At 43.0% G+C, this 26,761-nt stretch overlaps 1 protein-coding gene across 1 annotated transcript; it reads left to right on the top strand.

Annotated features, from left to right (window-relative positions):
* Window positions 1-15,221: 15,221 nt before the first annotated feature.
* On the top strand, window positions 15,222-22,289 carry GCM1 (glial cells missing transcription factor 1). Its single transcript, XM_054629670.2, has 6 exons — window positions 15,222-15,323; window positions 16,845-17,097; window positions 18,044-18,156; window positions 19,108-19,236; window positions 21,699-21,941; window positions 21,993-22,289. Exons 1-6 carry the CDS (start codon window positions 15,222-15,224, stop codon window positions 22,287-22,289), a joined length of 1,137 nt encoding a protein of 378 aa, XP_054485645.2.
* The last annotated feature ends 4,472 nt before the right edge of the window (window positions 22,290-26,761 follow it).

The following is a 26,761-nucleotide window of genomic DNA, read 5'->3' on the forward strand; positions in this document are numbered from 1 at the left end:
CCCCATTCATCTCACCTTGCAAGGATAATACTAAAACTAAACAAACAAACAAAAAACCCAAACACAACTATGTTCAGCTTTGCCTTCTGGCCTCAAAATCGGAGCGAGTCGATCTAAACAGCATCTGCAGAGGTGTTTTGTCTCTTAGGCAGATGATTTTAAGGAGGCTCAAGAATGGTGTAAGCACAAGCACTGGGGTTTTAAACCTAATCCTGCAAGAGTCAAGACCGGTTAAACCCAGGGCTGATGCCAGCCTGGCGGGCTGAGAGGGGGAAGTGGAGGAGGTGGCAGCGGCACCCGGTAAGGACGGGAGCATCCAGGGCCGCAAGGGGTGCGGGCGATGCCCGGGGGCTGCGCACCCCGGGGGATGCGCTGTGAGCCGATGCCCTCTCCTGGCGACACCTGGCAGGGGACAGCTGGGGACACGCTGCTGCTCCTGCACCCGGAACCAGGAGAATTTCATAGCAAGACACCAGGGACAAATATGCCAGCATTTAGTACAGGCAAGGATGGCAGATCAGTATGTATATAGAGATAGAGATTTCACAGCCAGAGCCTTTTTCCTTGCGATTGCACTGTAGTGTGTTCTTTGAAGATCATGTTTAGCCCTTTCTTAAAAGAGGAGGGCAGGGCAGAGACAAGTATTTGTAAGTATTAGACAAACAGAGCTCCTGACCTGTATTGGAAACATCTGCACAGTAGTTCCTGATAGTAGCACAGATGATCAGACTGCTTTTGAATACCACGTACAAGAATAAACCACTGGGTTGTCTTTCATTTCACTGTTGCAAAGACTTTGTAATCAAGAGCATTTCCTAGTGTGGAAACAGGGATCATAAAGGGAGAGGAGATTAAAAGCAAGCATATCCTAAATAAGGGCTTTTATAATGCACCTGACCTTGATTGCACAAATAACCTTGGGAACTTTGGCTTTCATGGAAAAGCAGGAACTGTTTTGTTTTGAATTATCAGAATACTGATCTGTGCATCCTGATACCCAGGAATATTTTATAGCATTTTATAGGTAGAGATGAATTTATCCATTAAAGCAGGAAAGAAAAAAAGAACAAATTCATTAAACTCAGGCCAAATCTCAAATCAAATGTATTTTCTCATTAAAGCTTACCCTGTAATGGTTATTAACATAATACATCACCAGCTGTCCTGCACATACAAGTGACTGGTAATTATTTAAGAGCACTCAGTATTCATCATGCTTTAGAGTAGATAAATTTAGGAGAGCAAACCCCAAAATGTCTGGCCTTGTAAGAAGACCATGAAGAGTGGTGCTAGGACAGCAGCTCCTCTGCATTACAGGAGACAGCATCCTCCCTGCTCTGACACCTCAGTAACAGAAGGCTAGTTTGGAAAAAATGAGGAAACAGTCCAAAGGAAAACATATACAAGAAGCAGAAAACACACAAAATGCTGGGAAAGAAAGCTAATGGGGAGAGAGGCTCTAGCAGGCAAGAAGAGAAGTTTTGAGAAGAGGGACGGGAAGAGAATCTGGAGAATATGAACTGAATTGCTCTCATTTTCAGCAAGGCAAGGGAGACTGTGCAGAGATGAGAATGTGACACCAGATCAGTTTTCTGACTGGCCACAGTTACTGTCTCTCTCAGCAGTAGGTGTTTGAGTAACACCCAAAACCATCCCTGCTCTCTGCAGAGCAGCCACAGCTCAGCTTGATACAGAGGTAAGTTTCCCTCAAGCAGCATTACGAAATGTGTTCCCTGTCTTTACTCCTTTCTTCCTTTGGCCTTACCTCAGAAGACCAGGTCCCCATCCAGGCATGGATTTGTTTCTCATGACTCAGTCTGGGTCTGCTGCCACCCTGCTGAGCCTCCTCCTCTCCTCTGCACAGAAACCTGGGGCTGCACTTCCACCACACATGGGGATGTTGCTGTTTGCTGCAAGCATCTTCTCACTAGGCTACCTGGTTGTGTTTTGTTGAGTGGGAGTTCCTCTGCATTTCATAAGCCTTGTCTCCAGACTTGATGGCTCTTGCTAAGCAGAATCATTTAATTATCTGTAGAGGAAGAAATAGATTGACATCGGAGAGGCATGAATAGCATCCCAATACTGCTGTTGAAACAAGTGCCACAGATCTTTGTGGCCATGTTAACCCTTGATGTCTTTAACAGTGCAGCTTTGTGGATTGTGTGGGAACACCTCTGTCCTGGGCAATGGGAGCTCAGCAAAAGCTGAGACCAATCCGTCAGGAAAATCAAAATACAGCGCAGTATGGGAGCAGTGGAAGAGGTAGGAAAATGGTTACTAGGCTTCCTCCTCCCCTCATTCCCTCTGATCTGATCTTCCTGGGCCCATCCCCAGCAGCATGCTGGGCTGGATTATCTCCTGAGGAAGTGAGGATGGCCAGCGGCTGCGAGTGAGTTTTCAGTCTGTCTCCTCGTTGAAGCTCCTCCAGTACCATACTGTCCCTTCAGATGCTCCTACAGGGATCTGACAGCTTCCCTGGGAACCCTCCCCCAGGGAATATCACATCCATTGCCTGAACACCAGGTGTCACTGAGGCCCTAAGGTAACATTTCCTTGCTTTTTATTTCAGATGGTATTTTTCAGTTATTTTGTTCAAAATATCGTGGATTTTTTGCCTTATGGAAAAAATATATGACTCCATTTCTGTCAAAGTGATTTATAGAAAAACACAGCACAAAAAATACTCTCCACAAGCAGCACTGAAACATAACTTGAAAGAGAACACACAGCCTTCAGTGTCCAGAAGCCTGCTTGATATTTCTCATACTAAAGCAGCCGTCTATAAAAGCAAGCCTTGTCCAGCAGCTGCTGAAAGAGCAATTCACTTCCGTGGAGCAACTTTTTCTCAGAATAATGATCAGAAACATATTTATGATTGGACCAGAAGTGCACTTTTGTTGCAGAATTGTAATAACTTTTCTGACTATTGAGATGCAGGATCCTCTCAAGGGAAAGGTTATACATTCATCATTTAAGGTATAACATGAAGAAACGAGGTCATAAGGAGACTGAACAAGTTCTAAAAATAATCTGGTGGAGAAATGAAGAAGTCTGCAAGATGCAAAATTAGAGGACATTCTGACTTGACTCTTTTGTCCTTTGAAACTTGAAGATCCCAGATCAAATCCTGACTGGGTCTTTAGGAGTATAAGAACTGAATATGTAAAGGAAGCATCCCAGGTTTAACTTTTAATTGAATGAGGCTGTGTACCCTGCTCACCAGTGTTCAGTGAGGATGACCTTTTTTACTAACTCCACTGTACTTTTAGGCAAAATGAGATATTTGGAAGTAGCTTGTCTGTACCTAAGATGTCTGAAGTCTTTCAGTTGTCCTCACTTTTTGAGGATGCCTATTGGCAAAGCACCTGTGTTTCTGGGTCCTTTGTCTGCCAGAGAGCATTGAGATTCAGGGAGCTGCAGAGTAAAGAGGGGGACACCTCACTGCTGTTATCAGCTGCCTGAGGGGTGATAAGGAGGAGGATGGGCGGAGTCTTCTTGGCAGGGCACAGAAGAAGACCAAGAAATGCAATGGAAGGACAAATGCATAAGTTGCAGCAAAGGAAATTATGATTAAGCATATGGGAAAATAATCCTTCACAATGAGAGCAGTCAAAGACTGGCACAGACTTTCCAGGGAGGCTGATCTCCATCCTTGGAGATGTTCAATGGCTCAGCCCCTGAGCATCCTACCATAAGTTTGAAATTAGCTTTGCTGTAAGGTGGGTGCTCTCCAGAGAGACTCTTTATCCCAAATTATTCTGTGATTGTGTCTGTGCAGAGAGACAGAGACAGACATCTGAGATTTAGTTTACAGGAGGGAAGCAACTGTGATAAAATCACTACTCTGAAAAAGTGGAAACACAGTGCCTTGGACACAGCCCAAATGAAGCATGCCTGAACAGGAGTGGAAGGCTGGTGACAGCTTTGTAGCATATGAACTTTGCATAGATGAACTCTGAGAGTGACTGAGAGAGAGCCTGGTTTGTAACCAGCACTACTGAGCTACCCATTAGTAAGCCAGTGGTGCCTATTTGTTCCTCTCTCTTACAAGGATTCAGTCAAACAGAAGAACAAGCCTTAAAGAAAGGCAAGTTATAAAGATAAAAGAGCAAAGCTGGAAGAGAAATATGTTGCACACTTGGGGATAAGGAAAGAAAATATCACCAAAGGCTTGCAGGTGATGTTTTTTGGAATTTGTTTCACCAAGGGAACAGCCTGCTATCCCCTACTGACAGAAATAAAGGCATTTATCAAAGACATGTTGGCCTTCTTCATCAGTGTTCTCTTGGATTGCATCTGGGAGATGGTGCTGTTCTCTGTGACAGAATGGTGGCTGATGGCACGTACAATTCCCTCTGTTACTGATTACACGGTGTGCTAAAGCATGCATGCCAGCTACCCTCACACTGGCATGCCTCTCAGTGTCCTGTCAGTGCTCGCTGGCTTTCAGTGGTGCGGAAGACAGCTTTGTTCCTGCCCTGGGACACTTTGTTCTCCTGCTCGGCCGGAGCCCCACAGGAACATTGCTGACTCCTTCCTCTAATTGCCTACACGTGGCAAAGGCAAAGACTCTCAAGATTAGGGAGCCCAAATCATGTTTGGTGCGGTTTTGCGCCTTTTTTTTTTTTCCTCTCTTTTTTGCTCTGTGCTCTCATTTCGTCCCCAGATAGTAAAAGCCGCAGATCTCGATCCTGTTAGGAAAGGAAAGGCGCATGAAGGAGGAGAAGGAGCGGAGACGGCCGGGGGAGGGGCGCGCTGGGCGCGGTGCGCGCTCAGCCGTGAGCAGGCCGGGCGGTGACTCACTCACTGATACGGCAGCGCCGAGCGCGGGCAGCCCCGCCAGCGTTTCCAGCTAGCCCGAGCATTTACTGCAGCGAAATGATTCCGTGACCTTAAGAAGCAGCCAGGGGCTTTCTCTGGAGACTGCTGGAGAGGCAAAGTAATCTAATAGATGGGAAACTGCACTGAATACATTTTTTTCTCGGTCTTGTTAATGATCTCAGCACGCACAGCTCATTTCAGCCCTCTGAAAGTAGCTGGCAAGTTGTTCCTGAGATTTTCCAGTCATTTTAGGGCTGGTATTCAGTTACTGCTGAAGATGATAAGAGATCTTTTGGCTATGTAGTGTAAGCTTCCCAAAGAGATTTTTGAGACCTTTTGTAACATAGGTGTCCATCTCTTACTTATTAAGGTCACTACAGAGCGCTTTCTTCTAACAAAATAAAAATAAAAAAAACGCCCTAAGGCAAAACTAAGGCACAATTTGGGTGCAAACTGCACACAGCTTGGAGTAGAAAGGAGCAATTCAGACAAGCAGTGGGTTTAGGTGAGTTTTGAAGTTTGTTACTCCCAACTTTACATTTCTGGAACATTTTTTAAATTACATGCAACTGTGCTAAATATGAAGGCTCAGTACATGAAATAGGAGCTAGTAACATCCAGGACAAGCAGACAGTGTCTGTCCAGAGAACAATTTCAACACCTTATACACGTCCCTTTCAAACCTGTGCTTAGGAATGGTTGCTCAAGTTCCCACACGATTCAAATGGGAACTTGCCCTTTGAGCAGCTCAGGTGACACAGTGATTCCTGGAGTTATGCTGGAGCACACACAGCATAGTGGTGATGGTTTTCTGTTCCATCTCTGTAGAAATTGCTGATTTGTCAACATCCTGAAAGTCAGGCCAAGTCTTCTGCTGTCTGTAGACTACAGCAAAGCTCTGGTTTCCTACCAATGAAGAGCCAGTGGCAGGAAACGAATGCTGGAAAACTGACACAGCGAACTGCTCCACAGCCTTTCACCTGGGAATACTTTGGGGCTGTTCAACCAAAGAAGGGTTTGAAGGTGGCTGGAAGTCTCTTCACTTTGTGAATTATTTCCATAGTTTGTCAAAGACAGGGACAGAAAATGGATGAGAGCAATGTGTAAGGGCATTTTGCATCCTGGACCAGCACAAAGCCCTTTTCCATGTTGTCCTCTGCTTTCTCTCTGTGTTTCATTACATGGTGGGTATGATACTAACAGTAGATGTTTATCACAAATCCAGCCAATTTTTAAATTATTTTCCCTAAAAAGTTGTTTGTTCCGAATAAGATGACTAATTCAAGTTTTTTTTTTTTCTTTTGAACAGTTTGTTGAATAGGAGTGAAAGAAGCAGCTTAGACTTTGCATTCCAAGTAGTTTCATGTTTCGACTTTTTTTTTTCTGCTGTTACGTGACTAATAGATGTTGTAATTGTTGCTATAATCATGGCTGAAAAGCCCCTTTGCACAAATTCTTTGTATATAGATAAGTGAATTTTATGGCTTAAAAAAAAAGCCTTGGTGAGCTCAGCTGTTGCTGTCAGCAGCAGTCTCCATCTCTGGGATGATCACTCATTAAAGTGATACTCAATCCTCACTTTTCCACATGTCCCTCAGAGAAGCTGCATGACCAAATCTTAATGCCAGTAGCCAGTATTACCCCTTTTGTTGATGTTGCTTTTCTCTATTTTCCTGTACAAAATCTTCTAGAGATTCATTTCTGTGATTTAATTTAAGGGATCAAGAGATATTAGTAATTTTGTGCATCCCAATATGCACAATAGCAGCAAAGGTAGAAGATACCATTTTTATGTCTAAGGTAATTTATAAGAGCATCTCTTGCTTGTACTTACTTAAAACTTACTTAGTTCAAATATTTTACATTTTAAATGAGGAGAAGGAACAGCAACATTAAGCATCAGCTAAGAATGGAAATCATCATTTGCAAAGCCAGAGGACTAAACCATAGTCAATACATGTGGAAAGGAGAGAAGGCTCACCAGATGAAGAGAGAATAGTAGGAATTTGTTTCTGAGCAGGCAGCAGGGTGCAGGCAGTGAGCTTTTGAAGAAGGCATGAAAACTGCTGCCAGTTAGAGCATTAGGACACTATTTTAGCAGCTCTCTTCAAGTTGTAGTTCTTCATATGGACCTTTCCAGATCAGTTTGCTGCCTTTGTCAAGGTGGAGTCATGCATATACTGTGGAAGGAATGGACAAGAACATTCCAACTTTCTTTGTCTTTCTGACTTTGCAAGAACTTCTGCTTAGCAGCTTTGAAGGTAATTGGAAAGGGTGTAAAAAGCAATTTTCATTTATTTATCAACAACAATTAAAAACATGCATTTTTTTGCCACAAAATTAGATGATCCCCAGAGAAGCAAGGAGCTAAAAAGGCAGCAAGAAAAAAGGTAATTCAGAAAACAGCAGTAAAATTATTCAGGTCTCAGTGCTTTGAAGTGAGTTGTACAGCACCCCAGACCCATTGTTTCCATAAGGTTAAGATGTATAAATAACACCATAAAATAAGTAGGAGTTCCTGCCATAGGTTGTGAGTGTCCCTGCAGGATTCTGCCCAAACACACAGGTTCCCTGTCTGCTGCTGCCTCTCATTTGTTGCCTTCCTGTTTCTGTGGCCTCACAAAAACAAGGTCTGGGTTTTCAGGACAGTCAATGACAACTTGCTTCTAATTAATGGACACTGTGCTGTAACTTCTGTCCTTGGTTTCTGCTTTCCCATGCTGATGCCAGTAGCAAGGTCCCTGGTCAGTGGCACCTGGGCCACATTGCACAGTGTCCTGCCTCGCTGCTGTGACAGATACAAGTCCAGAGACTTCAGTGCAGTGCAGTGCAGAAAAAGCTGCTGGGCTTCTTCTTCATGAAAGACAAATGGACAAGCAAAATGAAGAGAAAAGGAAAGACAGGCTTGTCCTTCTGTGCTGAGAGGAACAGGAGGTGTAAGGAAACCCAGTGGTGCTTCCAGACTCCTGCTGCAGTTTGTGCCATAGCACGACAGCAGATACTTAGGCAGTCACTGGAGTGTGTCATCAGATTACCTGAACATTGCTGCTCTGTGTTATTAGATCTGCTGAAAACTGTACTGTATCCAGTTCCAAATGCACAGTCCATCTCCTGAGAGGACAGTGGTTTCTTTGGAGCAGTCTCAGAACAACTTGCAATACCATGCCACTCATGTGGTTGGGCTTTTACAGCAAGGCTGTACAAACTAGAGCCAGCAGAGCTGAGTAACCTCGGCAGAGCAGCCAGGTAATGTAGCTGCACAGCTTCCAGTGCCTGACCAGCTACCTTGCTTTATGGAGGCAAACCCACTTTTGGTGGAGTGGAGGATCAGTTTGCAGGAGTACCTGCAAGTCAGTCAGTCATTCTGCAAACATGATTCAATCCAGGCAAGAGCAGAGGTCAGCCTCACAGCTAAAGAACAAACCAGGCATCCTAGGCTACTAGTTTTGCTGCCTACTATTCTATACTAAAAAAAAAAAACTACTTGGAAAATGTGTAGGTGTTGTAGATTGTAGATCGTTGTCGTGCACTTTACTGTGCACTCTTCAGATAGCTGGGGAATAGGTGAGTGTGAATGGAGAAAGAAAGTGAGGAAAGGAACATGAAGTGGAGAACAATGCTGCTGTCATCACTTCTAGGAAGTGAATCTGTTAGCATGTGAGGACCTTAGCTGCAGTAGAGAGTCTACTGTATTTTCAGAGAACAAGGTGTTGTCTTGTGCCATTGGATTGCATTACTGGAGTTACAGGTATCCTAATATGAATCCATGTTGCCAGTGAAACGAGGTCTGCAACGTGGCTACCACAGATAGAACCAGAGGAAAATACAGGGAAGGTGCACAGGCAAATGTGGGGGTGAAGTCCCACCCACAGGGGTATTGTAGGTGTCAGACCACCTCACAAGCCTGGGAAACTCAGTTGTGTTCCTTCTCCTGGAGGGATACAATAGCAGAGACAGGCAAAACTTATAAGATTTTTCTCAAGCCAATCTCGAGAAAGAAATAGTAGATGTGCACTAGTGTGATAGATAAGCACCAAATGAGAAAAGGGCATGCTGGCCATAATATTGACAAAGATGCAATTATTATCACCTTATCAGTAGGGACTGCCCATGTGGGTGGACAGATCTGTCTGGATTTGGCTTGTTACCAGTTTCCATAAGGCAGAAGTGTAGCTGGCCTTTACAAGTTTTGTGAACAATCTACAAAAATAGTTGCTGGGGACTGCCATGAAGGCCAAGGAAAAAATTTTTGAATACAGGGTATTGGAGGAGCTTTTGTTGGGTTGCAGCAGATGAGACCAATGGCATGGAGGGAGCTGAGAAATTCCAGGGTGTGACAATGTCAGGAAGCTACACCAGCCAGGCAAACCTAGGCTTATAGCTGGGATTCTTCTCTCCTAAAATGAACAGAGATAGGACCTGGAACCAAATAAATAATCAGGTGTAATCTGGCACTTCTCAAATTGTAAAAGATCTGATCTTGTGTCTCTGTTAACATTTCCACCAGCCTGCTGTATACTGAGCCCAGCCCGATAGGAAGAGTAGCTGTGATTTCTCAGGAGTAAAGAAAGCTGTGCTCTGTTGCAAAGCAAGTGACCAGAACAAAGCTCAGTTTCCCCACACAGAGCTCCTTCCAGTGCTCAGGCTGTGGAAAAGTGCCTCTCATTCTTGAAAGTATGGCAGACCAAATTAGTTAAACTTTTACAGTTCTGCCTGGACAGTTGAATCTGTGAGATAACATGGTTAGTAGAAAGAGGAACACACACAGGATCTCCACAGCAGCTGATTATCCCAGAATCTGGCTGTTTGAAGCTAGGGCATGGTTAACTGATAGGAATTTATTTTGGAATTACCAGCAGCTGAGGATGGATTTAGTAGATACGATACTCCTCCTGACCACGGAGAAAAGCAGAGCATGCTGTCAAAGCTACCAGAAATTAGTCAGCTCCAACAACTCAAAAATTAGAATGCATATTGCAGCAACAGAGTGGGAACACGGAAAACAGCAATCACAGTGACATATCAAATTCCTGTTCTGAAGCAGAGGGACGTGAAAGACAACTCATTTAGCAATTACACATTCTTTAAATCACAAAAGGGAAAATCACAGAATTGTAAGGAAAAGCACTGCATTCAGTAAGTGAGTGTCAATCCATGAAATGAGATTTTTGCATGCACGTGATGTTCATGCCAGGCAGAACTGCAAAATTAAATGTATTTATACCAGATGCAAAGGCAAGATAAGAAATGGAATATCAGATCAAGAGACAAAAGGACTGAATGCCTTATTCTTTGAAACTAGCAAAATAAGAAAGCAGAATATCCATAAACTAAGGTAATTTTTAAATTGCATCATAATACTGTCATTAAGAGATTGTAATTTTTAAACATGACCTACAAAAAGTATTCCAACTAAAATTTTAGATGCATAGAAACCAGCGATTCCAGCTAAAGCATGTGAATTTATGATCTTAGTGAAAAAACCTCACAAAAACAAACAAACCCCACAAAAGAGGACAGATAGTTTATATGGTCAGACAGATGAACAAGTTAAGCCAAAATTTTACCCAGACCTACATTTTTTACAGCATCAAAACATTAATTCTGATATATTGCCCTGGTGATTTTGCTTCTGTGGAATAGCTATCATTAATTTTATCCCAGTAAGTTAATATGATGTCTAGAGCATCACACATTTTGCAGAGTGTCTGATATGTTAATACAGAAAAATTAAAGAGATCAATAAAGTAAATAAAAACCTAGACTTCACTGCCAAAGATTTATAGAACACAGCTTTAAAATGTTAATACAGAAAAATTAAAGAGATCAATAAAGTAAATAAAAACCTAGACTTCACTGCCAAAGATTTATAGAACACAGCTTGCTTTGCAACATGATATCAAGAAATAAAGTGAAATATGTATTTTTATATACTCAAGCATTACAAACAATGATTAAAATGAGCTCAGGCCTCAAACCTTTCACTTGGAGCTATGTTCTTCACATGGCAGAAAAAGACACATTCCTAGAATTTGATAGTAAAACACTGTCCTGGAGAAAAAGAAAAAAATATTAACAGAGTATTGATACTATTCTGTTCAATAGTAAGTTGTTCAACTACTATGTTCTCAGCTGAGAACATGTGAACACAGCTTGGAAGCTAATTCAGATGTGGATGGATATCAGTTTGACTGAGAAGCCTGGCAAAAATATTTACCCTATGCAATACAAGTGTGTGGACATGAACCTCATGTGGCAGAGCCTCTGAAAAATCATGCCCCCAGCTGCATCTCTCTGGAAATAGCCAGAAAAGTAAAATAGAAAATGAAAAATGAGAATATTGCAGCCAAATGACTGTTCAGTTGACACAGAGGAAAAACTAAGATGGTTGCCAGCAGTTGAGTAAGAGCTGTTCAAGAAATTACCATCCCAAGAGCAGGATTTGAATATCCCCTCAGTAGATGGTCCATGTGTCCATCCTTGGTCTGTGCAGTACAGGCAGAAACACACAGCACCTCCCAAGCACTCTGGCAGAGACACCCTGAGTGCCTGAGCAGTAGCCTGAGCCCATGAGGGCAGGAGTGATGTAAGAAAAAGGAGGCCAAGATATGAATCAGTGTTTGAGCTTTGAGATGAACTCTGTGCTAATCTGTCTGGTTTACAATCTGTGGTGTAGATATGTCTCTGTTACATGATGTCACAACCAGAGAAGCCTGCAGACTATGTCACCTGAGACAGTGCTCTAGAAAGAGGATGTTTGGAAAAGGTAGGAAACCAAAACTTGTTTTTAAAAGCATTTTTAAAAAATTGTTCACTGAATGTGACTGAAGTAGCAAAGCCAGGAGAACTACACCACCTACAACTGACTTTTTATCCAGAGCAGTCCAGAATTCAGAAGTATGGTAACTGAACAAAAATATGAGCTCATCGTCTGTTACAGATCTCAAGGGCCATTAAAATAACAGTTTTGAGAAAAGAATTAAAGAGAAACAAAGTATAAACAAAATCAACCAAGGATTTAAAAGTATTTCTGTCTCAAAATACGTCCATCTTCCTTCTAAGACCCAGATCACAGGGGAGAAGCTTCCACTTTTGGATACTGAATGGTGAAGATAGCATAAGCATTTCAAATGATGTTGAATATAGAGGCAGCCAACTTGAGGATATGTCAGGACAATCTGAAAACAAAAGTTTGTCTCCTTGCCTTATTGAAAATACACAGCATCCCCAGTGAGTGCATTTTTCCACAGGCAGAAACTGTCTTCTCATTTTAAATGACACGTCTATTTGCAGTGAGTTTATACTCCACATCTGGGGATAATTGTATTGCTTCATCCTGCTGCCACAGTTATCAAACAGAAAGGCTGAACTGGAAGATAAACTTGTTTTTATTTTTAAGTTTACAGAATGTATTTGAAAAAAGAAAAAAAGTCAGGCCAGTCTGGAGCAATATTCCTCAAGGAGTATCAGTAGCATCTTGATATAAATATGCACATTCCTTGGTTCCTGTGGAGCAGCACCATGAAACTCTGCAGTAATAGAAGTGGGATGAGAAGCTTGCAAAGGCAAACAGCAGCAGTGAAGCAGGAGAGCTCCCACAGCAGGGTGAAACTTGCAGTGTCAGAGAAAATCATGAACTTGAGGCAAGGCACAAAGGCAGTCATGGAAGATAGTGCAACATAGGCTGTTGGTGGGACAGGTAACTCAGCCCAGGTAAAGCTCCACTGACTGCACCTGACGTCACTTAAAGGTTGTCATCACTGAAAGATGACACCAAAGAGCAAAAGGAAGACTGATGGAAGCACTGACTAAAGAACCCTCTTTGTGTGCTGGTGAAACGATGCAAGGAAGGAGCCTGACCTGGAGACTGCCCTGTGACAGGTGACATCCCCGTGTTCCTGCTGGCAGCCAGCAGGACTGCAGAGCTGGCAGCTGGACAGGCACAGCTGCTTTCCTCGGGGGCTGCTCTGCAGGGTTTGCACAGCCCTCTCCAGAGCAGGAGCCTGAGTGCAAGAGGCCTTTTACAGCTCCAGGGCTTTTTCAGTCCTCAGTCTCTTGCTGTAGATGGTTGCTGAAGAACTGCTGAAATCTATCTGTGCTTATGGTCTGCCAGACTGTCCTTCCAAATAAGATTTCGCAGATGATATTGAATTAATTTAACCTATAGGCTCATGTAAATTGGTAATACACATCATTTGTTTTAAAAATTCATAATCCTTTTCCTAAATGGTCAGCACCAAGTACTTGTAAGGAAGATAGAGGAAATTTTCCAAATCCTTGCTAGTTAAGTTAGAGAATATATGGCTTAAATATCTTTCTAAATGTATTGTAACCCATCTCAGATGTTATATAGAAATAAGAATTAAATAGCAGAACTTCAAATATTATTCCTTTCCTATGTTTTTGACTTTGTCTTCCCTAGTGTTCATCTTCCATGGCATATCACAGCAACACTAGTAGCAATGCTGTAGCACAAGAGTCTAGAGAAATAAGTAGTGGAAGGCTTTGCCTGCAAGTAGTTGAATATGTATGATTCTCTTGAACTTCATTTTTTGTGTGCATTATGATGAAATTATCTGTGTCTTTTGTTAATCTTTAAGGTAATATTTCATTATTGTTTTAGCCCTATTAATATAGCATAAAGAAGAAATATTCCATTTTCTCTAATGAAGAAAATTAAAAATCAATTTCCAAGCCATCTCATTTAGAAAAGTAATTTTAAAAGCAATGAGACTATAATTTTGAATTGTGTAACAAATCAATTCGTGTTTTAGAGCACACAGTAGTCAAGGGTGATTTGTTTAGCAAATTCAACTCAGTTTTCTAATGCAGCTTATATTTTGTTTGTCCTGACCTTACTAGCTCCATTTTCATTGTAGCACAGTAGGAAAATACATGGAGACCCAATGCTTCTTACAGAGGTTTTTATTTCTGATTACTGTGTTCCCTTCTCCTCTGTACTAACATCTCATTTGAACCTGTTGGTTGCCCTCCAAGTACAGTGCCCTCAGTTCAGATCTCTGAATTTAATGCTGACTACCAGGCCCCCTCTGTGGGAGTCTGTTCCCATGGAGGATGTTTTGCTTCTTTTTCCCCCACAATCTGAGCCACAACATGAGGCAATGGTGCTCTGACTATGCTGCCAGAGAACCACACAGCCAAACATCTCGAGTGCTCTGCAAAAATCCAGAGTCTTCCTTTAGAGGTGATAATATAACATGAGAAAGTAAGATCACAGGTATTTTATAAATAAGTAAACTAAGGGCATAGAGGCCAGTTCACTTTCTGAGGGTCATATATATATGCAGAGCCAGAAATAATAATGAAATAAATTATCCTTTTGAAAGTCTGTGTACTAGACTATCAGGTAGATTTTACTTCTCTCACTACCCAGTAGTCTTTAATAAATCCTTAATTGGCATAAATATAGTGACCTTCTGAAAACACAGAAACTTCCCAGTTTCCAGAAAGAGAGAACTGATTCACCTTTTCTCTCCTTAGCAAAGGAAACAAAGTTTTTCATGCATGGGATCCTTGAGGATCAAACTCAAAAACATCTCTACATTATCAACCCTGTGTTCAGAACAAATCCAAAACTGCCCTATATCAGCCACTGTGAAGAAAATTAACTCTGCCCCAGACAAAACCAACACAATATTTTATTAAGCTTGGCTGGTACTGAAATTCATAGTAGGGCAGCCACATACTTTAAAAATTTCAGGGAAAACCTGTTGGTTTTAACAAACATACTTTGGTGGGGTTTTTTTTTCAGTCTGCCATTGAAATAGGAAAATGCAGATAAGCCCAACCTCCTTTTCTATACTTCCCTGGTGCAACTGGTAAGCTCTCAGAGATACCAGCAATATTTGAAATGGTGGAGCACCATTTCTTCTGAAGTGGTAGAGCAGACCCCTCTTTTGCCACCTTTGTCACATGCAGAGTGAGAAATATGTAACAGGTAAGGAGCAACTCAAAAACCCCTCAACAGCTGCTGAGCTGTTCAGTCAGTTTGGCTCTGGGAGAACAGAGCCAGGGTTGGATCTGATGTATGAAGAGCCTGTGAGCAAAGTTACATGGCTATAAACCTGGCATGAGAGGAGATTGAGCAAGCAAATCAGATGCCACAAGCACGATTTGCTCGCTGCTAATGATGTCTCTGTAACATCACAGGCTATCTCTAAGCTATATTTTCCACTGCCTTGCTGGCTTGCAAAACTTTTAATGGAACAAGTTTTTCTGGCAGAAGAACACTGATTTTTATCTTTAATGAGCAGCCTCTCTATCATTTAGCTTCAGGAAACAGCTTCCTGGTTGTAAACTGCTTGAGACTGCTGACAGCCAGGCAACTTCAAAAGCAGCCAGGAGCAACTTTCTTGCTGACTTTGGGAAGGAATTCAAAAATGCTGAAAAGTGCAGATGATTCTGTTATGGAGCAGGAGGACTCTGCTTCCCAACATGGAGAAATGATGAGTTGGGATATCAATGACATCAAACTTCCCCAGGTACGTGCCTGTGTCATAGAAATTTATTTAGTTCTGACCAGTCATCTCCACCACTGATCTTAAATGCTTTCTCAGTCATCTATGACTCATTGCCTTTATTCTCTTTGTCACCTCGAGGTATGGGGGAGTTTTGCTAGAAAATATTGAGAAAATATTGACATTTCCATGCATTTCTCCTTAAATGTATTATTGAAAGAGCTGTTGATGCATGAAAAACAGCAACGTTGCAAAGGCATTGTTTTCACTGGTGGATTAGGTGCAGAGAAAGCAGAGGAAAAAAAGATGCCTCCTGCTGTGAGCACTTAATTAGAGCTGTCCAGGATTTGCTTTTTGCCCTGGATAGTGTTTTTTGAGAAGGGAGCACAGCACCCACCACTGCCTTGCTACTGTGGGTGTTCAGTCTCGTTGCAGATTGGGGTCCAGCTCCAGAGCTCAGATGGAGACAAGTCTTTTCACGAGCACCTAGGGAAGCCTTGCTTCATGTTTGCAGAGATTTGCTGGGAGACACAAGAGTGATCTTCCCCTCCCTCTGTCCTTTTCTAGTTCTCTTAGCTAAAAGTTTCAACCATGCTCTTCAGTGAAAGCCCACACACCCTGCACACCAATATCACCTCCCTGTCCCTCAGCTCTGCATATTTCTGCCAGATTCCTCCAGCTGCAGTGCTTCAGCATCCAGCTCTGCCTTTCAGCTCCCAGCCCTGCCTTCTTACTGGATCCCAGCCTCCTCCCTACTATAACAGTGTTGTTTGCTCAAAGCCTCCATGTTCCAGAATATCCCCTTCCCTGCCCTTCAGCCCAAGGTCACCTTCACCTGCACTTCAGTCTAGAGGCATCATGGACACCCTTCCCTACACTATCCAGTGGCTACCAGGGGAGCATGGGAATTTTTCTCTTCTTGGTTGATGTTCTTACTGCTGTCATGGCTCTCAGTTCTGGGATTAGCAATTCAAAGGAAATTTCTACTAAGCTTTTGTATCCCTTATAAGAACTTTTCCCTCAAAATCATCATCATGTATGGTAGATGCTTTACAGCTTTCTGCATTTTACTATATTGACTGTACCCACTGATGTACACTGATGTGATGTGTACATCACATCACATTTGTGATGGTGTTTGATCACATTACATCACATTTGATTTGGGTCTTTGGAGTTTTTTTCCCAGTTTTATTTTTATTGCTCCTCACTCTGTTGTCCTTGAGGCATGGTGTTTGTTCTGGGTGTTTTTTTTGGGTTTTTTATTCTTTTTGGTTGGTTGGTTGGTTGGTTGGTTGGTTGGGTGAATGAGAACAAGCTCCTGGCCAGGCCTTCCCAATGCTCTGGGGCCTGCGGGGAGCCACAAAGATCTGTGTTTTTCCTGCCTTATCTCCACTGCTCCCTCCTGACAACCAGCATCACTGGCTGGGGTGCTGGAGTCACCTAGGCTACAGGAAACCCAGCAGGGGTCCAACTCTGCTCAGCTCCTCGACAAGCTTTTGTCTTCCCCAGCCTAAAATGTGGCTTGCTTTTCTGTTTTCACAGCATGTGAGACAGACAGACTGGTTTCAAGAATGGCCAGATTCCTATGTAAAACATATCTATAGCTCAGAGGATAAAAATGCTCAGAGGCACCACAGCAGCTGGGCAATGAGAAACACCAACAACCACAACTCTCGCATCTTGAAAAAGTCCTGCCTTGGGGTGGTGGTTTGTGGTAATAACTGCTCTACCTTGGATGGGAGGAAGATCTACCTGAGACCAGCAATATGTGATAAAGCCAGGCAAAAACAACAGAGTGAGTACAAACATGGCAGTTCATTGTATGGCAGCTCATAAGTGAGCACATCAGAGAATTCAAAGTATAGGATACCCTTTGGATTACCCAGCCTTCCTTCTGTCATTCTTTATATTCCAATGCAACTCTTGATTTGGAACAATGCATTTTACACTTCTTATTGTTGGAGCGTAGTCATCTGCTTATTTTCTTTTTTTTTTCCCCTAAACATTTTTAAATCTCTATTTTTGCTGGTTAGGGATTGGTCCCAGCCTTCTCAGGCCCATTAGTGAGGGTACTGAGAAAGCTGCACAGTGCAGGCAGTTCCTGCACTGCCCTGCTGTTCCTGCCCACCAGAGTGTTGGCTTCGTTATTGCACTGGCCCAGGAGGCAAGTCTTGCAGGAAAGAAATTGCTCATAAACTGTGATGACTGGAAAATAGGCCCCACAGTCACGTCACTGGAGCCAGACAATGCAAACAGAGAACATGAGCTGCACACACATTTTTAACAAGACCATTCCAAACAATGTGATTGCTCAGTAGAGTTAGCACATACTGATTTCTGGATCTGATGTACATTTTAGCTAAGAAAGGTATTATTCAGGTGCTCACTGAGGCCAGAACAATGTTCTCTAGAAACACATATGACATTCCAAACACTGAGAAGAGGAAAAACTAAAACTGACCATGATAATAAACGATAAGATTGTAATAATATTGTAATAGAAATAATTTTGGAAGGTTATATTTAATAACGGACAGAATAAAGAATAAAATCCCTTCCAATGATTAGTTTGTTTATATTGATTTTTGCTTATGTTTGGAAGTTTTTCACATAGTTTCTCTCAGTGTAATTTCTGAGCACCAAACCAGAAGTGGCAATCTGCCACCAATGAACCATTGTATCACATGGGATTCATCTAACTGGTGTTGTATAGAAAATGCTTCCCCCTACCCTTGCTCCAGGGAAATGCTGTCCAAACTGCAATGGACCACTCCAGCTCCTTTCCTGCCGAGGCCATGGTGGTTATCCAGTTACCAACTTCTGGAGGCATGAAGGCCAATTCATATTTTTCCAGGTTGGTATAAAATTACTTAACATTATGCACGTTAATTTTAAAGACTGGTATTTTAAGTTTTATTTTGCAAATTTTTTTTGTTCCAACATATAGGGGTTATTGAATATGACAAAGTCAAATGACTGTAAGGAGAAAAAAATTTCACAAGGTCCTAAGCAACCTGATCTAACTCTGAAGTTAGTCCTGCCTGTGCAGGAGGTTGAGCTAGAGGGCCCTTCCAGCCTAAATTAGCCCATGCTACTATGATTTTACAGCACAGTGTATTTTTTATTTAGGCTTCTGTGAAAACTTGTTGATTTTGAAGTGTTTTGCCTCAGGTACATAGGAACCAGCAAATCCTCAGAAATACCATATTATGTCTTCTCGTTATCCAAGGCACTATGCATAATCATGAGGGAATCTTGGAAGAGGAAATGGTTGTACCCAAGGGACTGTCTATGGAAAATGCCATCTATGTATTATATGTAACTTACATCTGGAACACAGTGTATGCAAGTGTTTAAATAATGGGCACTATTTCTGGAAGCTGTAGTCCCGGTTTAGTAACATTACCACTTGCCTGCTTTCCACTCTTTCACTTATGTGCAGGCTAAATAAAATTAATTCTCTGTGGAAGCTAATGAAAATTAATGTTCATGTAAATATGTCTAAACTGTAAGAAGAATTAAAGTGACTGCAGGGAGTTCAGCTGGGGCTCTGTTGGGGGTCTGTTGTCTTCTACAAATAAATGTGGTGCACTGATTTTATTATTTCAAAGGGTTTCTACCCTACCCATCCCACATTATCTGGGATATGCTTATTATTTGAGCTTACAGTAACTAAATCCTATTAAATACAGAGCATTAAATTAGGCCACAATATGTGATTTTGGCCTGTGGTATAAATTCTGTTCCCTTAAGATTATTAACAAGATTGCTTCTACCTTTAATGTACCATAATTACTTTCTAAAGTGCAAAGGAGCTCACGACCACCCACGTCCAGAAACAAAACTAGAAGCAGAAGCAAGAAGATCAATCCAAAAAGCAAAGACAGCTTTTTCTTCATCTTCTCTAAGACTAAAAAGAATCCAGGAGATTGAGGTAACTCTTGCTATTGGTCAATGAAATTTTGGTCAAGCAACCTGTGGTTCAAGGCATGGTGGAGGCTATCTGGGCTTTGGGTCTGGGTGGGAGCAGGCTTTACATCTCCACATTCTCCCATGATCAGGCCAAGAAGGACCAGGGCTGTCCTGAGCATCCTGCTCTCCTTAGTGCTGTCATCCGCTGCCAGCAGCTCCTCTCCAGAGGAAATTTGCACCTGGTGGCATCTGGAGATTGCATCTACACTGGTAAACAAAGCAGGGCTGCAGGGCAGGCTAAGTTTCATCACCATTCATGTGGAGCTTCCTGTGCATAAGTTTCTGCCCATTGCCTCTTGTCCTATTTCTTGGCACTACTGAGAAAGGTGAAGGCATGCTCCACCTCTGCTTGTTCCCCTTGAGTTTCAGCGAGAAAGGGGGAAGGTGCATAACCTGTACCTGGTTTGCCTGGTTTGAAGGCAGAAGAGTGCTTTGAAGGACTTTGTGAAGCATTGATGTTAGAACATCTACTCTGATGGGTGTGGAAACACTTGTGAAAGCATCTCCAGAGATCCTTGGGACTGCTGCATGACTGATGGAGGGAATCCCAGTGACTTTCCTGCAAAGGCTGTGTTAAACTCAGTTGTCATCACCAGTATTCACATGCAGTGTGTGTTTTGATATGTTGGGGGGGTGCATTCCCCCAGCCTGGTATTAGAGATAGTAATCCATGCCCTTTCAGCCACAGACAGAGGAGGTGATTGCTCTGGGTGGGGACAGATTTCTTGAGTGGACAAGGGGATCTGGGAACCCAAGAAGCAGATAAAATATGCACACAGGAAGTTAAACCCATTTGAATAGAATGTGAATGTAGAAGCTGCAGCTATTTCTACTGGAAATACTCAGGAGGACACTAAAACCCAGAACCTTTTGCCACAAGTGCCTGGGAACAAAAGCATACGAAAAACCAGCTAATCTGTCTAATTGTCTAACAAATACAAAAACAATGCTTTTCCTATGACTGGTTTAGTTCTGTCTCCATGAACACTGAAATAGTTTCCACCTAGGAAATATGACTGAGCCATGTGGCTTTCTTTCTTTTATAGCTGAGCCTACTGGTCAGCCTACTTGCTTAGGTCAAGTTTCCTGTAGACATGCCTTCATCTTTCCCTTCCTCAAACATCTTCATGAGGCTTTCACTTTCAATTGTGTGTGATTAGAAACAGACTAAAGATGTCACAAATGTATAATAGTAGAGCCTGCTTTTCAGCTGTTCTGACTCTGTACAGTCAGACCTAAACCATTTATCCTTGTTGGTTTTCCAGTTCATGGCTCTCCAGCAGGTTTTCCTTGGGAATAACCCATCATATTCATGTTTTGCCAAACTAGCTGTGGTACAACTAACTCAGGAGTCTGATTTGTCACACAGAACCTATGTTGCTCAATCTGCAAAAATATAATCTGAAAAGATTCAGTTTTAATGTGTTCAATCTGGAAAACGTATTCTGAAAAGAGTCAGTTTTAATGTGCTCACAAGAAATCAGGGAGGAGAACTTCAGAAAAAGGTATGAGCCCAAAATAGAGCAAGTGATTTATAGGATGGTCTCTCTATGGCATCTGTGGCAGGTCTGTAGCTGCAGGTGGGCTGGGTCTTACACCAGATTGTTGGAATTTTTTCTCATGGTGAGTGGAGAACAACTGAAAGGCACTTTGCTGCTCCAGCAATCTGCAAAACCACTATAATTAAATGGATGAAAAAGCAAAATTATAAAGAAGACAGACCTCCAAGCACTCATTAGAAATGAATGTTCTGAAAGGAATTAAAGTTTGCATAATTATAATCCAATAATTGGAGCAATTAAAGAAGTTGTGAAATATCCAGAACAGAAGACCCAGAAGAATAATTATTGTGTGCTGATCCCTACCTGAATGAAATTTCTGTTTGTGGGGTAAAAAAAATGTAAAGATAGGAAAATTTATTCGTTAGAAATAGGGTCTAGTAAAGCTGAAGAATATTTTTGTAGTGAAAAGATCACTTCAGAACAATCAGGATAAAAAAAATCATACTTAGCTTTTCCAATCTGCACAGAAAAAGAAATCTGTGGTGTCAAATGTATTAGCATAATTTCATTTGTAGGTCCTTCTTCAATATATGCTGGCAGTGGACCCAAAGGTCTAAACAACGCTTTCAGTGTAAAACAGGCTTTGGGCAAAAACTGGTGAAACAAAAGCAGAGCCAAGAGCTGGGAGCTGTTCAGTTTTCCCCCACAGCCCATGGGCACACCCACTATGGTGGGAGAGGCTCTGCTGTGCCGTCTGCTTTGTTACCTGTGTTCACAAAACCACAAGATGGTCAAGGCTGGAAGAGACATCTAAGGCCATCAAACCCAACCATCGTGTTAGTTGAGTGCATTTGTAAGCAGCTCAGAGAGGAGAGGTGCTACAGCACACCTTGTTTTACTAACCCATGCTTGCTTTCCCAAGTCTCTGACAGGTGCAATGCCGACACAGGAGCCTTTGCCTTTGCTTCTTTCCAACCCGGATGCTCACATGCCACCTGCTAATTTCAGGGGACATTTAAGCAAAAGCTCCCAGGAGCCAACGCTGAGCAGCTCCTCTGGGCAGCTTCCATTCCCGAGGAGAGCTGGGGAGGATGTGGCCTCCAGAGAGACACCCACCTGGAGCCAAAGCACCCCCAGAGCCCAGAGGCTGAGCAGTGTCCCTGCCGTGCCCAGCACAGCCCCTTCTCCCCAGCAGTGCACCCACCTCAGCACCCAGCACGTCCTGCCCATGGCAGAGGGTGGCCATGGCCCCTTCAGCTCGGATGTGGGCCCTTTGGGAGATGGACCCTGTGGGACGGAATCCCAGCTGGCCTACGGCGGCGGCTGCCCCTGTGTGCCGCCCCCCGCCGCACCTCAGGCAGGGCCCTGCCCCATGGCGAGGGGGGCACGGCCTCACCCACAGCCCCCGCTGCCTCCACGGGGAAGCGAAGGACACAGGGGTGGGGGAGGGCACCAAGTCTGTCTCAACTACTGCAACAACGACATGTTTTTTAACCTGTACCCATTATGGTGACTGGGTTCAAATGTCCCTGCTCGACCCTCCTTTGGCAATGGGTCCAATTCTCCACTCCTGTGGCAACACAGATGTCAAAGTGCTACCACAACAGGTCTCACTTTAGCTCCTCTTTCAGGCCTCCGAAGGGGCTTTCATACCTGAAGGCTTGTCTTTGTTCCTTTTTATTTAACAGTCTTATTTCCCACCACTGTTTCATGGATCTAATAAAAGCTATCAGCTCCTCTTACAGAGTGCCTTGCTGCCATTCTGGTTTGGTAGTATTTCAACCCTCCTCAATACACAGCTTGTTCAAGCCTGTGGGACTGTGGAAGGTGTGGATGGATGATCTCAAGGACCACAACTATCATGTGCAACCTTCTGCATTCTTCCAGCTTCTTCAGGCAGTCCCTCTTCAGACCTAAGTCCCTGCACTGCACCAGCCTTGGACATGTGTTGTATAAAGCTGGATGAGGACTTCATATGGGATCTCAGGAGAATGGAGTAGATGGGGAGAATCCTCCTCCTCCACCTGTGGCCACATTTCTTTTGATGCAGCCCAGGATACGTTTGGGCTTCTGAGCTGCATATGCACATTGCCAGATCGTGTCCAATATACCAACTGCCCTAAATTCTTGTCTGCAGGGCTGAACCCACTTTCATGTATGGCACTTTCATGTAAGGCACTTTCAAGGTGCCTTGCTGCTTTTTCCAGGCACTTTTCATTTCTTTCATTGCAGACTGTAAAGAACCCTTCAGCACCCATTCCATACATCATCGCCTTTGCTGACCACTACCAAAACTGTATTTCAGCAGGACCCATCAGTTCTCTACATTTGTTTAAAAAACTAAAGTGCCAAATAGGAATTTTCTTGCCTGAACTTAATAGCTCAGACACCTTTGGCAAAGATTCCTTTATGTTTTCCCATAACTGACATCTGATGGCTTTGCTGCATGACTGGCCTCTGCTGCTCTCTGGACTGGGTTTCAGGGACCACCAACCTCCCCTGCAGAGGCAGGCACTGACACACAGCCCTGCTGCCACCTCTGCAAGAAAGAGCTGAGGGATGTAATGTATGATGTATGGGGCCACATTGTCTGGGAGGACAGTATTACAAAACAAGTGGCAATAAAAACTTTACAGTAACTCAGAATGGGATGTATCACATGTTCATCAGATAGGTTCAGTCTTAGCTGTTTTCCCCCCCCTAGTTTTTATATTAGTTGCTAGGGAAACCACTTTCCTGGTGACGGGTGTAGTTCAGAGACATTTACAAGACAAGAATGAATTGTATTTATAGAGTGTTTCAAAATGTTTATTGGAATTTGTGAATGCACAGTGATTTAAGTGGAAAAAATCTAAATGTAGATCACAAAATAACAGTGTACTATAATACATGAAGGTCAACTCACCAAACTTTTTTTTAGTCATTGAGTTACTCCCACACTAATTCCAAACTTGGCATGTTTTTTGATTTTTCAGATCATTAACTCAAAGAAGGAAACTTTGATCAACCTTTGTAACAACCTCTAAGACACAAAAAGAGAAATTAATAGGAGCCATGAACACTTGTGCTTCAGGAGGTGAGCAGCAGGATTAGGGACAGGCAAGGCTGCTGGGGCTGGTGTCCCATAGCTGGGATTCCTCAGTCCAGTCACAGAGGTGAGGGACCACACAGGGCATGGCTCCTGCCATGGCCATCTGGCTCTGTCTCACCTTGTCTCTCCTCTGAATTCCTTGCCTCTCCACTGCAGTGCTGCCAGCATCACCCCTGAGCAGTAGTGCCATTCACAGGTGTGGCTGGGAGGCTCCTTGGTAATTGTTTCCACACCAAAGTTCTATCAGTTCCCCTTACACTCACCAACCACTTCCTCTGTTTTTAGAAACTTCCAGCAAAGGGGATTTGATAACCAATCCTGTTGCATGGCTTCTCTGTTCTAATCCCAGCTGTTAGCATTTTTTCACTCAACTTTCTTTCCTGCAAATCAGCCATTTCTTCGAGTCTTTTAAGATGGGTAGAATCCAGTTACTAAGTTTCACAGGTTTCCTAAGGGTCTATTACAATCAAACCTCCCTACAAGATAATTACAACAAACCTTTCTCCCTGCCTGAGAAGGAGGAGCCTTTTTGTTGGTTTGCCTTTGAGTCTTAATCAAAAGGTTTCCAAAATGAAACCTACTCCAGTGATCTCAGCTCCCCTGAGTGGCTCCCTGCCATAGAAGAGCCATGCCCCCTTGCAGCTTCCATGTTTGTAATCCTGCACAAGCAGGACTGTCCTGCAGTTTGGGGTGACCCAAAATTCATGCAGTGTTCATGCAGCGTTCATCACACCCAGCCTGTTTCCAACAGAAACAAATTTCAGGCTCAAGGAGGACAGGTTCTTAATTTTTAAAAAGGAGGAACTAAACCTTTATGATTTTTCTTAGGTTAGACACAGAAAGTCTTTCCAGATTTATAACCTCCCAGGGTCATTTCCAAGCTCTTGAAGCAACTTCTATGCTGGCAGCAACTCCCTCCACTTCAGGTACATTCAGCACGATGGGTCAATATAGCACCAAATTTATTTCTGGTTACAAAGATACCTATCCCATCTCTGACCTTCACAAAAATTAATTTTTCAATGTGTTTGGGACATGTGAAAAGAAACATATATGTATCATTGCTTTAAGCCTCTTTTACCAGTTCTAAGGTACTGTGCCCAGCTGGGCAGTGATAAGAATAGTAGAATCATAGGATGGTTTGGGTTGGAAGGGACCTTAAAGATCATTTAGCTCCAAACTCCACTGGAATGGGCCAGGACACCTTCCACTAGAGCAGATTACTTAGAGCCCCATCCAGGCCCCCTCTAGGTACTGGAAGGTACTATAATGTCATCCCAGTGCTGCTTCTCCTCCAGGCTGAACAGCCTCAGCTCTCTGAGCCTGTCTTCATAGAAAAAGGTTTTGAGCCCTGTGATCAACTTAGTGGCTTCCTATGGACTCATTCCAAGATGGACAGGTCCATCTTTCTTGTGCTGGGAGCCCCAGAACTTGATGCAGCACTCCAGTCTAGGCGGAGTCTCACAAGAGCATAGTGGAGTGGGAGAATCAGAGGTGAAAGAGCACTGGATGCATGATCCTCTGATCCTATACTTAAGAAAATATGATGAATGCTCAGGTTAGTCAGATTAACTTCATTAAGAAACACCAATTGATCTGTGAGGATCCACCCATAGGTAACCCTGTGAGCTTGTTCTCTCCTGCAGAAAATGGTTTTCTGCAAGGCCCATGTGCAGCAAAGGATTAGGAAGCCAGCAGAGATGCAAGGAGATCAGGGTGTAGATGATTACACAGGCAAAATGGTTTATTCTAGCTTATTGCTGTTTCTGATGGCTGTAGCTACTGGCAAAGCTAACACAAATCCCCATACATGGCATGGATGATGATACTACATTCCTGAGCTCTTAGCTCTGAAAGCACTGGGCTTAGTATTTAAGGCTAATTCTTTGGGAGCAACCTCTGTGCTTGCTCTGAAGCAAGTATTGTTATATATAAGGGCTCTTTTGAGGCCCTCAGAGCATTACAATGTTCCTCAGAATCCTACATTAGCCAGGCTGTATTTTACAGAAACCTAACTTCGATGTTTGGAGGATTTTGACTCATGCAGCATTTAAAGGTGAAATAGACACATAATGATAAGGAACTATAGGACTGTGCCCCCTTTGTCCCCTCTAAAAGGAAAGAAGCTCAGAAGTTTCTCTCCTTGATTCGGTGAAAAAGCCACCTCATAGGCCTAGAGGACTTCACCTCAAACTTAAGGATAGCTAATTGGACTGGAGCAAAAAAGTCCTGCCTGGGCAATTTACTAGAAGAGAAGAAGAGAACAAAGAAACTAATTACTTTTGTAAGGTGTTATACCAGGAGCAAGGACCTCCTGCACCTGGCTCAGTTTTTCTCTGTTATTTTGCCTTTTATTAAACCTTTTTGTTTCCAACACTGCAAATGAAGCCATCCTGCTGGTTTTTATGCCTCCAAGGGTAGCTGAGCTATCTTGGGTGTGTTATAGGCCTCCAAGAGGTTATGAGACCTGGCTCAAGGAGGCTACTATAACAAGGAACTACCTACAAGGCAGCAACTGCACACCTGAATTTATTAGCGCATTTATCCTGAGAACATCAGATTGAGAAAGGGTAATGTTTTTGTATCAGTCACAGCAAAGGGAAAATGAGAAAACAGAACAGGGATTTGACCCACATCTCTCCAGCCCTGGAAACATACACTGTGTTTCTTCTGGCTTTCCTCTCCCCAGGACCTCTACCTTTGCATGTGAAAAAAATTGCAGGTCAGACTGAGCAAAGACATATTTTTCTTTTCAACCCCTTGTACAAAGCTCCTGCCCCTGGGAATATCGGTGAGGCTATGGACTATTTTCTACAATATGGTCCTAAATGCATTTTCTATATTTTTAAATGAAACAAGGTTGTCAAACTTCTGGTGGTAGAGAAAACTCCAGC

The sequence above is a fragment of the Agelaius phoeniceus genome, chromosome 3 (genome assembly GCF_051311805.1).
Source record: "Agelaius phoeniceus isolate bAgePho1 chromosome 3, bAgePho1.hap1, whole genome shotgun sequence".
NCBI lineage: Eukaryota > Metazoa > Chordata > Aves > Passeriformes > Icteridae > Agelaius > Agelaius phoeniceus.

Excerpts from the sequence above, each read along its gene's own strand:
- GCM1 (XM_054629670.2), top strand. The coding sequence starts at position 15,222 with ATGCTGAAAAGTGCAGATGATTCTGTTATGGAGCAGGAGGACTCTGCT. Across the intron at positions 15,324-16,844 it reads ATGACATCAAACTTCCCCAG|CATGTGAGACAGACAGACTG; the intron begins GTACGTGCCTGT and ends CTGTTTTCACAG. Across the intron at positions 19,237-21,698 it reads AAAGAATCCAGGAGATTGAG|TCTCTGACAGGTGCAATGCC; the intron begins GTAACTCTTGCT and ends TGCTTTCCCAAG.